At 34.3% G+C, this 17,243-nt stretch overlaps 2 protein-coding genes across 2 annotated transcripts; one reads left to right on the forward strand and one right to left on the reverse strand.

Annotated features, from left to right (window-relative positions):
• Nucleotides 1-7,181: 7,181 nt before the first annotated feature.
• LOC115959678 (actin-depolymerizing factor 7-like) lies at nucleotides 7,182-7,951 on the reverse strand. Its single transcript, XM_031078176.1, has 2 exons — nucleotides 7,708-7,951; nucleotides 7,182-7,312 (listed from the first exon to the last, which is right to left on the reverse strand). Exons 1-2 carry the CDS (start codon nucleotides 7,949-7,951, stop codon nucleotides 7,182-7,184), a joined length of 375 nt encoding a protein of 124 aa, XP_030934036.1.
• A 3,512-nt stretch (nucleotides 7,952-11,463) lies between these two features.
• Nucleotides 11,464-16,393, forward strand: LOC115961267 (receptor-like protein EIX2). Its single transcript, XM_031080272.1, has 3 exons — nucleotides 11,464-11,728; nucleotides 11,875-14,205; nucleotides 16,213-16,393. Exons 1-2 carry the CDS (start codon nucleotides 11,464-11,466, stop codon nucleotides 14,178-14,180), a joined length of 2,571 nt encoding a protein of 856 aa, XP_030936132.1. The 3' UTR covers nucleotides 14,181-14,205; nucleotides 16,213-16,393.
• The last annotated feature ends 850 nt before the right edge of the window (nucleotides 16,394-17,243 follow it).

Here is a 17,243-nt window from a genome sequence, read left to right on the forward strand (position 1 = left end):
TCTAGGCCAGAATAGACTTACAGGGATTGTACCAAGCTTGAGTAGGGAAATGAAAACTCTCGTAGCTCTCAGCTTAAAATCCAACAATTGTTGGAAAAACTTTCGGCAACTTGCTTTGGTTTTGGATCTTGCCCTTAATAGCCTGTCAAGACATATACCAAGGTGTTCAAATGGACTTGAGCTATAACCTCACAACTACATCTTATTATTCTCTAGCACTTTCCAGGAGTCTTATTATTCCGTATTTTTACGGAGTACAGACCTTTCAAGTAACAAATTTTCTGGATCAGTTTTACTGAGGTCTTACTTGATTCTGTTGCTTAAACTTGTCTAAAATTCATTTGATGGGAAAGGTACCAAAAAAATCCAAGGACATGACATTGTTGGAATCCCCTGATGTCTTAATAAGCAATCTTTGGGCAAAATTCTTCATGGCATATCTAATTTTCCTGTTCTTAGTTACTTGAACCTGCCATACAACAATTTGTCAAGAACAACTCGATTAGGCATCCAGCTTCTGAGTTTTTATGCATTTAGCTACATTGGAAACCTGAACTTGATTGAGCTCTTCTTGCCAAAACTTGCACAAAGCATTTGGCAAGATGAAGATGACTGAAAATTTCTGGTTCTGAATAGGTATGAGAGTTGGATTTTCTGTTGGCTATTGGGGAGTTTGTGGAGTAATCTTCTTCAAAAGGACTTAAGAGGCATGCGTATTTCAGGTTTATCAATGGCATGAAAGATCCATGTGACTACAATGTTAATAGTGCACTGATTCCTTTAGAAGTTGAGTAAGCATAGATGTAAGTGATAGGCATCATCTTCTAGCATATTATGGTTGCGTTTGGATAGATTATATTAGGCGACTTAGGGTCCGTTTAATACCACAACTTAAACAACTGTTTTCAGTTTTTAAATAATATTACATGTATTTTCACACACTTTTTCACCCACATGTATTTCCAAAAAAGTTGAAAACTGTTGCTTAAGTGCGTGTACCAAACACCCCCTTATTTTTGCTACTATTCATGAGTCTCATTGCACTTTTTGATACTATTCATAGGTCTCACTGTACTATCTCAACTAACTTTTATCTTTATTTACAGTACTTTTAGCTTTAGTTACAGTACTTTTAGTTTTATCTACAGTACTTTCAGAAAAAAAATTTCAGTTTCAGCTAAATAAGCTGTTTCCAAACGGACCTTATGTCCTAGATGGTTTTTTGCTCATGTTGTAATTTGATTCATAGCTTACCTTTTAATTTCACTGTTGCCATATGAAATATGATTCATTTTGAAATGCAGACTTCATTTAAATAAATAATAAAATAAAATAAAATAAAAAAAGAGTAGGCACTATGACGAGTTATTTCTCAAACATATCTGCATCATATAGTTTTTTACTACACCACACACATGACATGCTAAAAGCTTTTACTCTATTGGGGGATATACTAGTATTAAGAATAGAATTGTGTTGGTCGTCATGCAGCTCATAAGAACTTCAAATTCCTAACTTACATGCGCATGGCAATGCCATTGATCACTGCAAGTTGTTTATGCTTTAGAAGGTGGCTCTAGCTCATGCTTTCGAAGAGGCCACAAAGATTAGTCGGCAAAGTAATTCTAACAGGTATCATTACTTCCTGATTTTGTTTTATATTGTACATGGATAAATGCTAGGGATTCTACCAATGACTATTTGAACTAATTATGTATGTCAGTATGTAGTGGATGTCATTTCACTTTGCACCAAAAAGAATAGAACATAAGGTTTGTTGTTGTTTAATTCTTTCTTGTTATAACTTATAAGCAAGCCTGCAAACAACTAGATTCACTCATCTATTCCTTAAAATGGGCGACTACAAATGGATACTTGGAATTAGATTTTTCTGATAAAAGACAGATGCAGTGCTTTTCCAAGTGCACTGTCCTCTACATTAAAACACACCGAGACAGAAAAGACGAGTTATGTGCTATCAAGTGACTTCGGAGTTTGGACAAATAACCTAACAAGTACTAATCATGACAGATAAATTCATGGTATGACATTTGTTAGTTTTTAGACCCCTTAAAACACAATTGGATTAACCTAGGTAATTAGCCAAGTTGTTACTTAGTCCAATTAAACAAGTCTAGGTTATTATAATATAAAAGATCAAATCAAGCAAAGCAGCGGAAAATAAATAACACAAGATATGATCACCCAGGAAATCAAACCGGTAAAAACATGAGGAGGATTTGACCTAGCTATCCTCAAGGTAAACTTGAATCCACTATCTTGAAAGAATCGAAGTTCATACAATAAGACTTACAAGCCCCCACGCTCAACTTCTTATTGCTACCAACCAGTAGAACTTACTGACACAACCACGTGCAAGCTCCGAATCCACGGACTCCTTCTTTCTTGGATTCCCACCAGCTACAAGCACACCCGCTTGTATATTCTTTAAGCTTTAATGGCAGCAACTGAATTGATCATCAAGGTGTAGAAAATATCTCCTCCTTGAAAACCCTAAGTTTGTGTAAAGGAAAACTTCTCTAAATCTCACAAGAGATTTACACAAACCGCAAATATGAGCAACACTAAAACATGGCTAGGGTTTGCCTTTTATACTTAGGACAAATAAGAAACCCTAAAAACGTTTTAAAACAAATAGGGCTGAGTTGGATGAATCTACAGAAAAGCATTCTGCTCGAGCTTCGATCGATCGAGCCTGTCCTTCAATCAATCGAGCCAGGCCGAAAGGCACAATGCTTCCTGCTTTAACTCGATTCCAACTTTACATAAAATCACAACTTCGAGCTAGATTTAAACACTTCTAAACACATTGTTTTGATCATGGTTTGCCAACAATACACATTAGAGTTCTAAATACATAAACTCCTAAACTTTAGAACCTAACAAACTCCCCCTTTGGCAATCCGTGACAAAACACAACTTAGAAGCTCAAAGTTTACAAAATGAAAAGCCCTTTACAAAATAATGCTCATAAACCAAATTCAATCCTAACTACTATCCATCAGTTGCAAGTGTAGACAGCAACTCAATTGAATCAACCTGTATATTTCCTGAAACACTAAACAAAATGCATAACCGCATGTGTGACAGAAAAACAAAAACAGTAAACCAACAAATATGCAATCTAATTCTCCCCCTAAATTAGATACATAAAAAACAATGTTAACTCCCCCTAAACAGAACATTCTTGTATTTTCCACACATTTCATCTAAATCTCTCCCCCTTTTTATCACGCATTGACAAAGATAATTCAAACAAAGAGTTGACAGAAAACATACGCAACAGAGTGAGAGAAAATAGAGAAAGAAGGGAACACAAAACAATTCAACTCTATAAGAAATAGAGACAACTCCCCCTATGAACAACAAAGGTTAAAAACAATCTTCTTCCCCTATAAAAATAAGAAAAACAAAACAAGCTTTGGGAAAAACAATTTTGGGGAAAAATAAAGGGGTTGGGGATAAATAAAAAGACACAAACCAAGTTTTTTTTTTAAAAAAAAAAACTAAGTTGAGGATACACAAGAAGAAAAAATATTCTCTCTTTCAATAAATGCAAACATGGCATTATGTGACCCATAAATAGTTGCATGAGTAGAGAAAATATTTGCACATTGATTATCCATCATATCTCTTAAGAAAAATATTTTCTATAGTTCACACATAAAAAAGCATATACTAGAAAGTACATAGATCAAAAATTAATCAATCAATTTTTTGATCAAGTTGAGTACCCAATGTAGTAATGTGTATGCATATTATGTGTGAAAACAATGAGAGATGTGACTGCAAAACTGCAAGGTGGATACAAAAAATCAATGCAATACATGTGAATCTTAAACATAAATGATGCATGGAAAAATCAAATTTTTGAAAAACAGAGCAATTTAATGCAAAAATTCTTCAAAGCACAATATTTTATGAATAAAATGCATGAGTATGAGATTAAAAGTTTTTCAAAAAACACTTGAATTCAACCTAGATCTTCCAAAAACAAGATTTTCAATCAATTTGTTCTCAAAAATTCAAACATTAAGCACATTTTGCATCAAAATCAAGGAACTTTAATCTTGGATAGCCACAACAAGATCACACACAATATAATGTACCAAGTTTAGCAAAGAGTAACTTGTGTAGTGTGTGCAACTAGTAAAAGCTTGAGATACATGTGAGGTGATATGTGAATAGCAATCAATCACAAAGTCTACAAAATTCATCACAAAGAATTTAAAAGAGACTATCACCTAAAGAGTTACATCATATAACTCCCACATCTCCTAGATCATAAGCTTGCAATTATGTAAGTTTCTTGAATTTATGCCTCATAATATACATATCAATTTTAAGTCATGTGAGTTTGGCATCAAGCCTAATAGTACACACCAATTTTGATTTTAAGTATTAAGCAATTTAAACCGAGGCTTCACCTTATGTTCTTTTTGTGCATATGCTATACTTTCTCGAGCACAAAATCTTATGATATGCACTAAGGTGTTCATGATTGGCTAGTGAATAATAGTGAGATGGTTATTTATGCCTTTCTCAAAAGGTTCAAGTCCGACAGTCAAAGACATGTGACTTCAAGATCAAGACAAAGTGATCAAAAACTATAAACATCTCCCACACAACATGCACTACAAAACTTCAACTGGTAAAGTGCAATAAGTAAGCTCATCAAAGCTAAACAAGATACATAAACTTGTTATGTAAAGATAATATGGCCAATCCTTGATTAAAAATCCAAGATGTGAAATACAAAACACAAAAATCTTTTTGGTTTTAAAAAAAAATTTATGACCGAAAACAAAAAGCACACATTATGCTAAATGAACAATGCATGACAGTGCTTAACTAAGCTATAGAGGGTACAAAAACAAGAAATATTAATTTCTTAATTAACCCTTGAGTACATGTACAAACTAGTACATACTCACATAAAATCAAAAATAGCTTTCAAGTTTCTCCACAATGTCAAGCAACTTCTAAATCAAGAGAGATATCATAATTCATGTAATCCTCAAAACAAATAAAACAAGACACAAAATAAAATATTTTTGTCTTTTTGAAATTTTTTCAATGTTTTTGGATTTTTTTTTAATAAAAAATAACCAAAAAAACGACCAAAAACAGAAACAAAACATGTCCACAATTAATTGAAAGAATTAAATCAGGGACAAGTTAGCAACACTCACCTTGGAGAATCTTTTCTCACCTATATAGCACGAGTCTTCGGCTTTGTAAGTGAAAATCCATGAGAAGCAGAGTGTATTTGAGGAATTACACCAATCTTCTGAGAAAGACTAAAACCCTGCAAATTCCTTTCACAAGCCAACAAGCTCAAATTTTTCAAAAAAATATGAAACAATTTATATGGACTTATGGCAGGAGAAATAACATCATAAATCCTAGACTGAAACATAGAATGCTTAAATTTCAGTTTATGACTATTAGGACGAACGTGACCGAAGACACCACAAAAGTGACAAACAGGAACAAATTTAGGAACATCAGTATTCCTAACAACAAGTCTAGTCTCAGATTTTGGTTTTTGCCTCAATAAAGAACAATTTGGTCTAATATGACCAACAACACCACAAAGGTGACAAGTAGGCACAAAAACAGATTTATTATACTCTCCAACAGTAGGTTTAGACTTAGGTTTAGAAACTTCAGCGTCAACATCAGAACTTTTACCTTTGTCTAACCTAGCAAAATAAGTCTTTTCTTTATTATTCCTCTTGAAAGGAGGGATATAAACTTTCTCAGTTTTAGGCTTAAGAGAAACAAAAACACTTCTGTTATCAACAACAGACTTGGTACAAGTCAAATTTTCAATTTTAGTTTTAGATTCAACTAACTCTTGTTCCAAGCTTTTCATCTTCTCATCTTGAGAGGAAATTTGATTTCTCAAAAATTCATTCTTTTTATTAGATTCATCTAATCTAACAACCAATTCCTCTTTTTCAAGATTAGCCAATTTTAACTCTTCCTTGAATTTCTTAGCAATTTTCATAGATTTCAATAATTCCTTACGAAGAGTTTCACAGGCATCAATAAAATCAACAGAAGCATGAGCAGAAACATGATCAGAAAGACACTTCAAATTATCCATGATAACAGGGGTCAAGGATCAGCTCTTAGATCAAAAGATCTAAAACAGAAGAGCTACCCGCTCTGATACCACTTGACAGTTTTTAGACCCCTTAAAACACAATTGGATTAACCTAGGTAATTAGCCAAGTTGTTATTAAGTCCAATTAAACAAGTCTAGGTTATCACAATATAAAAGATCAAATCATGCAAAGCAACGAAAAATAAATAACACAAGATATGATCACCCAAGAAACCAAACCGGTAAAAACTTGGGAAGGATTTGACCTAGCTATCCTCAAGGTAAACTTGAATCCACTATCTTGAAAGAATCGAAATTCATAAAATAAGACTTACAAGCCCCCACGCTCGACTTCTTATTGCTACCAACCAGTAGAACTTACTAACATGACTACGTGCAAACTCCGAATCCACGGACTCCTTCTTTCTTGGATTCCCACCAACTACAAGCACACCCGCTTTTGTATTCTTTAAGCTTTAATGGCAGCAACTGAATTGATCATCAAGGTGTAGAAAATATTTCCTCCTTGAAAACCCTAAGTTTGTGTAAAGGAAAGCTCCTCTAGATCTCAGAAGAGATTTACACAAACTGCAAATATGAGCAACACTAAAACATGGCTAGGGTTTGCCTTTTATACTTAGGACAAATAAAAAACCCTAAAAACGTTTTAAAACAAATAGGGCTGAGTTGGATGAATCTACAGAAAAGCATTCTGCCCGAGCTTCGATCGATCGAGCCTGTCTTTCGATCAATCGAGCCAGGCCGAAAGGCACAATGCTTCCTGCTTTAACTCGATTCCAACTTTACATAAAATCACAACTTTGAGCTAGACTTAAACACTTCTAAATACATTGTTTTGATCATGGTTTGCCAACAATACACATTAGAGTTCTAAATACATAAACTCCTAAACTTTAGAACCTAAACTACAGGTTTAGTATAAAACACATACAACAAGAAAAAACAATTGACGAGGAACAGAAAAGCAATGCTCACATAATGTAATTGTTAGGAATGGCTAAACATCAAAGTGAAAAAATGACAACATTTACAGTGTTCGTCCTTTTACAATGTCAAGGCTCATTTCACTAGAGTCTGTTGCTTGCAACTCAACTTGAATTCCATCCAGTTGACTCTTGAATCTATCCTCGGAGCTGGCATAGACCACCTTATTTCTCCCTTTGAAGAAAAGTGACCTGAAAACAAGAGAGTTAACTTTCACAAACACCATTGTGTATCAAATTGTTATTTTGGCCTTCAATATATGATCAATTGCCTCCAAAGAGGAGCAATGTTAGCCTGGAAGCCAAATATTATTTGGCATCCATTTTCTAGTTCCATTGTGTCATTACTTATTAGAATTTTGTGAGAATTTCCATTACTCCTAGAAGCAAAAATTTTCGTACTTTTTTTTCTCAAAAAAGCAGAAAATTTGTTCTTTGAATGTTAATCGAAAGATTTACTCATTACTATACATTTTGCTTTTTTTCTCTATTTCAATATGCCACTAGTATATACACTAAAGGACTAGTCTTTAAGCATTCATATAGACTGTTGGAGAAAATCTAAATTACCATGCACTGAAAAGAAAATTTTGCTTTTCTGGAAATTCTGATCAGTGGTGAAATCAAAATTAAAGATAGTAATGCGGCACTCACTGGCAGGCTGAGATGCGGTGAAGTCCACATAGGCTTCATCTGGGATTCCAAGTTTCTCTACCACCACTTCTTGATTCTCAATCTTGAAAATAATAAACCTGCAGTTACTCTTTGCTATATGCTCCAAGAACTTCTGTTTACATTCATCACTCACATCCATACAAAACACCACATTTGCCTAACCCAAAGATTTTATTTTGGAAGGAAAAAAAACATGTACACATCACAAACATATTTACATATATAAATAAATTATTAAAGTTAATAGGATCTATTTGTTTCAGAAGAAAAAAATATCAAGAAATAATGAATGGTGAGTTGATTTAAGTTAAGGGAACAAAAAAGGTAAAAGAAAACCAAAAATAGCATTAGTACAAGTAGTTAAAAAGGACACGTTAATTGATTCTATAAAGAAAAAGAAAAAAATCATCTTGACTAAGAAAGTGATAGAGGCTATAACTTCAAATAGAATATAATATAGGAAAAGAATACATGTGACCAATCCTAATTAATCTTGTTGAGAATCTACAATTGACCCCAAAAAATTTAAGACTAAAATTTTTGTTTTTATTGCATATTTGCAATTCATTTTCATATGCTGTCATAAATCATAATTTTAGACAAAGCATATCGTCATTACTTTTTTTTTTTGAGAAACATCATATTGCTATAATGTTATGGCATAACAAACATGTGGACTTCGAGACATGACCAAAACGCACTTTGAAATGGCCCTCCTTTTCTGATTGTGGGGCACAAAGTGTAAGAGATGATGGTAGTAGGCTAATAGCTACCTGCTGTGTATTTTGTCAAAATGCACTAGTCGAATCCCTCCCTACAAAGTATTACCATATTGTGGTGATTATTACTGTGGTCATGTGATTTTGTAGGCTGTTAATTTTGGGCATAAGTGATACTTAATTTGTTAGGGTCTATTCATAGTTCTCAATTGATATTAAAGTCTACTCTCACTAAAATATGAATTAATTTCATGAGTATGATCCTTGAATATGTTGTCAAAGGATACGTTTTACAATTTGTTTCTTCGTGAACAATAAGGACGTCTTACATTCCTCTTGTAGGACTCTTTATCATTTACAGATTAACCTAAGAGTTCTCATGTGCCAGCTTAATTTAATTTAAGGGTCAAAATCCCTTAAATTATAGGGTTTAGCTTTTAACTTATAAAATTGTAAAGTTTACTTTGAAAAATTCATTAAATTATAGTGGGTTTTTTTTTTAATTTTTTTTATAGAGACTGTATTCAACCAATTTGGTGGCAAATTATAGGGTGCAATTAGTATATTATAAAACTTAAACTATAGCATTTAATTTGAAATTACCCAAAACTATGGAGAAATTTTTTTTTTTTTTTTTTAAATAAGAGTTTCAATCTATGGCGTTCGCTCCTGATGATAGTTATTTATCATCAGACCAAGATACCAGTCAATTTTTTATGTAGGTGGAGATTGAACTTTAAATCTCTTATACAACTATTAGAGACTTTACTAATTGAACTAACTGAAACTCATCTATAGAAAATTTATAAGCTTAAAAAAGCCCCTTTCTCAACCAAAAAAAAAAAAAAGTTAAAAAAAGCCCATTTAGCTCCGTAGTGGGCTACATTGTTGCAGTTTCTGTGAACCCAGCAGAAAAACAACCCTTTTCCGAGTTGAAGAAGGAAACCAAGGCCTCAATTCTTGTGCTACGAGTCTATATGACTTCCGAATCTGATCCCAGCCCATTGATTCAGTATTCACCACCACGGCACCACCTCTGTTTCCAAAGCAATTTTACCCAAAACAGTCCTAAACTCCTCACTCTTATTGACACTGCCGCACAACCCAAAGCTGAAATATGTTGGATATGGCCCATAGCCGCAACCACAACAAACATGTTTTGCACATGGGCCAAACCAAATATCATAGGTCAATTCTTTTTCTTTTTCTTTTTGGGCCTTCTGGGTGTGGGAATTTTGTGAAAAATATTGAGGATTTTGTTGAAGAAATGTGAAAGATTGAGAATGGCCAATTTGGTAGGGAAGAATTGCAGAAGCTCAGTCGGATTCTATAAAAGCAAATAAGTGCAGGATAATGATTGAATTTTCCAGCCTTACCGAAACAGTGTTGGCTGTGCTGCATATATATAATATGTGTTTGAGTTACAAATTACAAGAGGATAAAGTTACAGACAGAAGGAGTTTAAAATACAAAAAAAAGTCTATCTTGAAATACAAAAGAAGTCTATCTTTAACATCTATTCTTATCACTAGCTTGATTGTTATCTGCACAACTCTTTTGAATTTTGGAATTCAAAGACTCCTCTTTATCACAACTAGCTTGGATTTGTTGCTGATCTTATCCTTAACAGATTCTGTAGGGAATTTCTTCTAATTAGTGAGGACTTGTCAATACATTAGTTGAATGACATGCCTTTCTCCTTATATTTCCAAAATAGTATATATACGTATATGTCAAAAACTTAGGCAGAGTATCTTACTTTTGTAATTGAATTCAAGCAATGCAGGAAAAGTTGTGTAGTGTTACCTAAATTGAATAACCTAATATTTCCTTGGTTATAAAAAAAAAAAAAAAAAAGTTCAACACCTAAGAAATTATAATTAAGGACATTAAAACTTTTTCACAATTTACTAAGATTGCAAGTTGTGAATAAAACATCACTTTCACATGGAATTACAATTGACACTCACTTTATTATGTCTCAATCACAATGGACTATATTAGCTTAATTGTGAAAAATTCCTAACACGTGTCTTGCATAGAGCTCTCTAGCCATTTGCCATCGGACCATATCTTCACTGTGCTTCTACCAGTTGAAACTATTTTACCTAGTTTAAAACAAGGCCCTTGAATTGAATGGAAGATAACATTTGATTGGAAAATTCTAGATCTTACTCAATGTTAAGATGATTAATGAAACGAAATGAAAAAAAGAAGATTACAAAATATAGAATTTTTGCATGGACCAAATTTTGAAAGATGCTAGTGATTCAATTTTATTGTTAATGGTTTTTTTTTTTTTAAAAAAAAAAAAAATTAAAGAGGGAGTATCAGATTTGATTGAATGAATATTCTGATTAATCTGAATAACTTGATGTTACAAAGATATTTATTTTATATACAACCAATAGAAGAGGGAAAACACTAACTAACTTAACTAACAACTAATCCTAACAAACTCTATAGTTGTACATTTAAGTGATCACGTGTTTATCATGTGCTAACTAAAACTAACAAAACTACAAGTAGCTTTATACAAAGAAAACAATAGCAAGCTAGGCTACAGTCGTTTTAGCAGATTTATTCTTTTCTGCAGATTCAATGTTCTTTTCTGCCGACTCAGTTTCTCCTCGACCTTCCTCATTCTGCAGCTTTGATCATTGACAGGGAGAAAAGACTTAGAAGCAACAGAATTTGGAAAATCCTAATTCCTTGGTGTGCTGATCAAAGGAAAATAATACTTACGTAGTCAACAAGTCCCCAACAAAAAGGCAAAAAAGAAGTCAAAAAGTCAAATTTTGTGTATGCAGCCAACTAGCCATGCAGGGAAGTTGGTGAAGTAGCCTATATTATATTATCATGGAACTTCAACCTGCTAAGAACCTTCACAGTTGGCTTTTGAACCCGTCTCTTCCCTTTTTACTGCTTCATCATGGATAATTCTTCTGCAAGTCATCTACTTTTCTTACTATGGTTCTTTGCAGCAACGTTCAGCTTCTGCAAAGGAAACTCAAATGTCTCTTGCAATGAAAAAGAGAAACAAGCACTTCTAATCTTCAAAAGAGGTCTCACTAATTCTGGGAACACACTCTCATCCTGGTCTGACCAAGAAGACTGTTGTAGATGGGAAGGAGTTCTTTGTGACAACAAAACCGGTAGAGTTAGAGAGCTCCACGTTGGTGATCTCAACTTACAAGGTGAGATCAGTCATTTTTTGCTTGAATTAGAATATTTGCATTACTTGGACTTGAGTTTTATTAATTTTAATTGTACTCGTATTCCAAGTTTCCTTGGTTCAATGGTGAGTCTGAAACATCTCGCTATATCTGGATTCTGTGTGCAGGACTGATTCCTCATCAGCTTGGAAATCTTTCAGGCCTTCACTATTTGGATTTTGGATTTAACCCTGGCCTTTATGTGGATAGTCTTCATTGGATGTCTAGTCTCTCTTCCATGAAACACCTTCACATGTCCTTTGTTGACCTTCACGCAGCATCTGATTGGCTTCAAATAATGAGTAGGCTTCCATCTCTTTCGGAGCTACACTTGGAATTTTGTAATCTTGATAGCCTAAATCCATCTCTTGGATTTGTCAATTTCACGTCTCTTCTAGTCCTTGATCTTTCCTATAATCTTTTCAATCATGAGATTCCTAATTGGTTGATCTCTAATATCAGTGCAACCCTCTTACAGCTTGATCTGAGCAGCAATTCACTGAAAGGCGAGATACCGCATGGCATCTCGAATTTTCAAAAGTTAGAAATTCTAGCATTGGGGGAAAATCATCTAACTGGAAATATTCCTGAGTCAATTGGGCAACTTAAGCATCTAACAGTGCTTGATCTCCAAATTAATTCTTTTAGTGGTCCTATTCCTTCATCCCTTGGGAATTTATCTTTCATGTGGGAATTAATCCTCTCTGATAATCAGTTAAATGGCACTTTCCCAAAGAGTCTTGCACTACTCTCAAATTTAAAGTTCTTAGTTATTGGAAACAATTCCTTAACAGGCAGTCTAGATGAAGTGCTTTTTACCAAATTTTCAAAATTAAAGGATCTAGATGTGTCTCAAACATCCTTGTTCTTCAATGTCAATTCCAATTGGGTTCCTCCTTTCCAACTTGAAAATGCTTTCATGAGCTTTTGCAAGATTGGACCTAACTTTCCAGAATGGCTAAAAACACAAAGGTCTCTTGAGATTTTACTAATGTCCATGTCAGGAATTTTGGGCAAGGCTCCTAGTTGGTTTTGGAATTGGACTTCAAATGTTGATCTCATCGATCTCTCTGGCAACCACATAGAAGGCGATGTATCTGACATCTTGCTGAATTCTAGGATCTTAAATCTAAAATCTAATCACTTGAAAGGTCAGCTGCCACATTTGTCTGCAAATGTCAAAGTACTCAATATAGCTAACAACTCATTTTCTGGATCTATTTCCACTTTACTATGCCACGAGGTGAATAGAATGAATAAATTAGAGGTTTTAGATGCATCAAACAATCTCCTATCAGGAGAACTTTCTGATTGCTGGAGGTATTGGCAGTCTTTGATCCATTTAAATTTAGGGAGCAATAATCTAACAGGTAGAATTCCTTACTCGATGGAGTCTTTAGTTGTGCTCGAAGCATTGCGTTTAAATAACAATAGCATCTCTGGGGACATTCCCTCCTCATTACAAAAGTGCTCAAACTTGACGCTCATTGATATAGGTGAGAATCATTTTCCAATGACCATACCACTTTGGATTGGAAAAATGCCAAGTCTTCAAATTCTCCGTCTAAGGTCGAGTGGGTTCACAGGGCATATACCTCTACAAATATGCCAACTTTCGTCTCTTAGAATATTGGATCTTGCTAAGAATAACCTATCAGGACCCATACCAAAGTGTTTGAATTTGATCAGTGCCATGGCAATGCAGCCCAATCCTGCATACGGTACCTTTCTTGAGTATTTTGATGATGTTAGCCCCTACTTTGACAGTCTTATGTTGGTCCCCAAAGGAGTGGCATTAGAATATGAAGGGAACGGGAACCTTGGAATTGTTAGCATAATAGACCTTTCAAGTAACAACTTGTTTGGATCAATCCCCGTTGAAATCTCATTTCTTTCCAAATTGCGTCTTTTGAACTTGTCTCAAAACCATTTGATGGGAAAGATACCAGAAAAAATTGGGACCATGGAAGAGTTAGAGTCTATTGATCTCTCAAGAAATCATCTATCAGGTGAAATTCCTCCAAGCATGTCTAATTTGACATTTCTTAGTTACTTGGACTTGTCATACAACAACTTCTCAGGTAGAATTCCTTTAAGCACCCAACTTCAGAGCTTTGATGCACTTCGCTACACTGGAAATCCTGAACTTTGTGGAGCTCCTCTTAGAAAAAACTGCACAAAAGAGCAAAAATCTGATGGTGATACTCCACTGGGAAAAGCTGAAGACGAGTCTGAAACATCATGGTTTTACATTGGGTTAGGGGTTGGATTTGCACTAGGCTTTTGGGGAGTTTGTGGTGCTCTTTTCTTCAAGAGGACTTGGAGGCATGCTTATTTCCGGTTTGTCTATGACATGAAAGGTCAGGCCTATGTGACTACAGTGCTGAAGGTGAACTGGATTTGCAAAAAGTTTAAGAAGCTGACGCTTTGGTAGCAAAAGGCATCGATTCTTCAATCAGGTATTGAATTGTAAATTATGTTGTCTAGAATATTTTTCTCTTGTTGATGTTGTAGCTGCAGCTGGAATGATGTGCATATGATGATATAGCAAACTATCAAGAAATGTGCTAATATGTAGAGGGTCTTGAAGTAATTGTATAATATCCTGTAATGATCATTGATGTGAAGAAAACACCATATGTAGTAAGAGTTCTATTAAGATTTCCTTACTAAATAAAGTAACAACGGGGTTGTCACACTGCATGAATTACATTGGAGCACTCTGGTTCATATGCACAAGCACATTGCACCTATTATAGACATGTATGATGCTTCATGGCTTCACCTAGTGGAAGGACCTATTTGGCATGGAGAAGTGATTGGAAACTTAACAATTTTATGCCTTTTTGGTATGATTTTCATATATTTAAAAGGAAATATTTGAAGAGAAGAATCATGGCCCAATACTAAGTACCATATTAAATATTTACAACTTGAACTTATTCTTCTTGTCCAGCAATCAGCTTACTGGAATGTATCAAATTCCTTTGGCCAATTTAGGCATCTTGCATTTCTATGTTGCACGGACACGGCTAAAATGTCCAAGTACATATACTCATGTCATACCCCTACCCGTGTGGGTACCCGTGCAACTTAGGTGTTTAGAGTATTTTACTTTAGACAACATTTATGGGTGTCATTGTACTTCTTTGCTATTTATTATTGCCTTTAAATGAATTTTAGATATGTTTTCAAGCATTATATTGTTGTTGCTTAATTTTAAAACCTAAAATAAACATATTATGTCCAAATAATATCTATTAATTAAATAATTGCTGTACCTAAGATGTGTTGTACTCTAATTTTTCAAAAAATGCTATACCCCGTAGCGGTTTGCATATCTTTCTATATAATGACAATTCCTTCTATGTTCCCATCCCTATGTATTTTGGAAAGTTATCTACCTTGAGGACATTACATCTTGAATTGAACTAGTTGAATGGTACCTCACCAGAGAGGTTGGGGCTTCTCTTAGATTTGGAAGAGTTAAAATTTTGCAAAAAGATCCTTGGAGAAAGTCCGAAGCGCGTTTTGCCAGTGTCTCAAAATTAAAATATTTTAAATTTGTCTCCAAACTCTATTGTTAGGACCTCTGGAAGGCTTTATGGAGTTCTAAACTTCATGAACAGCTGAAGATATTCCCGTGGAGAGTTGATAAGGATGTTGATGCAGGGAGGGAGCAAAGCACAACCAAAATTATTTCAGAATTTATCATTTCAGATATTTTTTATTTCAAATTTCAGATTTCATTTTTCAATTATAGCACTTTTGATTTTTGAATTTCAAATTTAATGTTGTGGATTTTGTGGAATGACTGTGGCTTGATTGTATTCCTTGAAGCCTGTTAAAAAAAGGCTCCAAGAATGTTGTGAAGCACTGCACTTTGAATAAGAATTTTTAGATTAAAATTGTTTCTATAAGCTTAGTGGTGATTCAAGCACATGTAGGTGGTGAAACCTAGGATTTCTGGCTTATTCTAGGTGTGAAGCCTAGGGATTTGTCCTGTTCTTCTTTCTTTTCCCTTATTACAATTTCCCAGCCCATTCTGTCCTGCTGCAATGCAAAAGTGATTTGACTCATAGCTAACCTCCTATTCAATATTTCAGTTGCTGTTTGTATTACAAAGATGCTGATACCCAAATGGAGCCCAAATTTCTAGTCATGATTTACAGACTGTTGCCATATGAAACATGGTTCATTTTGAAATGCAAACTTCATTTTAAAAAGATCTGAGAACAAAATGCTACTGAAAGAAACAGAGTAGACACTATGACCAGTATTTCTTGTACACATATCTGTATCATACAAGTTTTGTACCACGGCGCACAGAGTAACATGCTAAAAGCTTTTACTCCACTGGGATAATTTACTAGTACAAAGAATAAAATTGTGTAGGTCTTCATGCAGCTCATACATACTTCAAATTCCAACTTACATACCCATGGCAATGATATTCATGATTGCAGGTGGCTCTGGTCCATGCTTTCAAAGAGGCCTCAAAGATTAGTTGGCAGAGCAGTTGTGACAAGTATCGTTACCTCCTGATCTTGTTCTAAAATGTACTTGAATAAGGACTATGATTCCAGCCTATGACTGTTCGAACTATTTATGTATGTAGTGGAAGTCATTTCACTTTGCACCAGAAAGAATAGAACATAAGGTTTGTTGTTTAATTCTTTCCTGTTAGATTTTTCAGATAAAAGTTGGATTCAGTGCTTTTCCAAATTCACTGTCCTCAACATTAAAACACACCATGACAGAAAAGACAGAGTTATGTGCTATCAAGTGACTTCCAAGTTTGGACAAGCAGCCTAAGAAGTATTAATCATGACAGATAAATTCATAGTATGACATTAACTACAAGTTTAGGGTGAGTTTGGCATCAGTTTTTAGCTTTTAACTTCTATGTATAACTTTTTAAAACCTCATTTTTTTCACACTTTTTCTCACTTTTTTCAAGGTACTAGTATATTTTAGCACACTTATAGTAAAAAGGTTTCACCAACAAGTTAGATAAGCTATTCTCAGACAAACACTTTTAGTATAAAATTCATGCAACAAGAGAAAAAATAATAATAATGACAAGGAGCAGAAAAACAATGCTCACATAATGTAGTTTTTAGGAAGGGCTAAACATCCAAAGTAGAGAAATGACAACTTTTACAGTGTTCGTCCTTTTACAATGTCAAAGCTCATTTCACTAGGATCTGTTGCTTGCAACTCAACTTGAATTCCTTCCGGTTGACTCTTGAATCTATCCTTGGATCTGGCATAGACCGCCTTACTTCTCACTTTGAAGAAAGGTGATCTGAAAAAAAGAGAGTTAACTTTCACAAACACCATTGTGTATCAAATTGTTATTTTGGCCTTCAATATATGATCAATTGCCTCCAAAGAGTAGTATTAACCTGGAAGTCAAATATTATTTGGCTTCTGTTTTCTAGTTCCATTGTATCGTTACTCATTAGCACTTTGAGAGTATTTCCATTACTCCTAG

This window comes from Quercus lobata, chromosome 9, assembly GCF_001633185.2.
Source record: "Quercus lobata isolate SW786 chromosome 9, ValleyOak3.0 Primary Assembly, whole genome shotgun sequence".
Taxonomy (NCBI): Eukaryota; Viridiplantae; Streptophyta; class Magnoliopsida; order Fagales; family Fagaceae; genus Quercus; species Quercus lobata.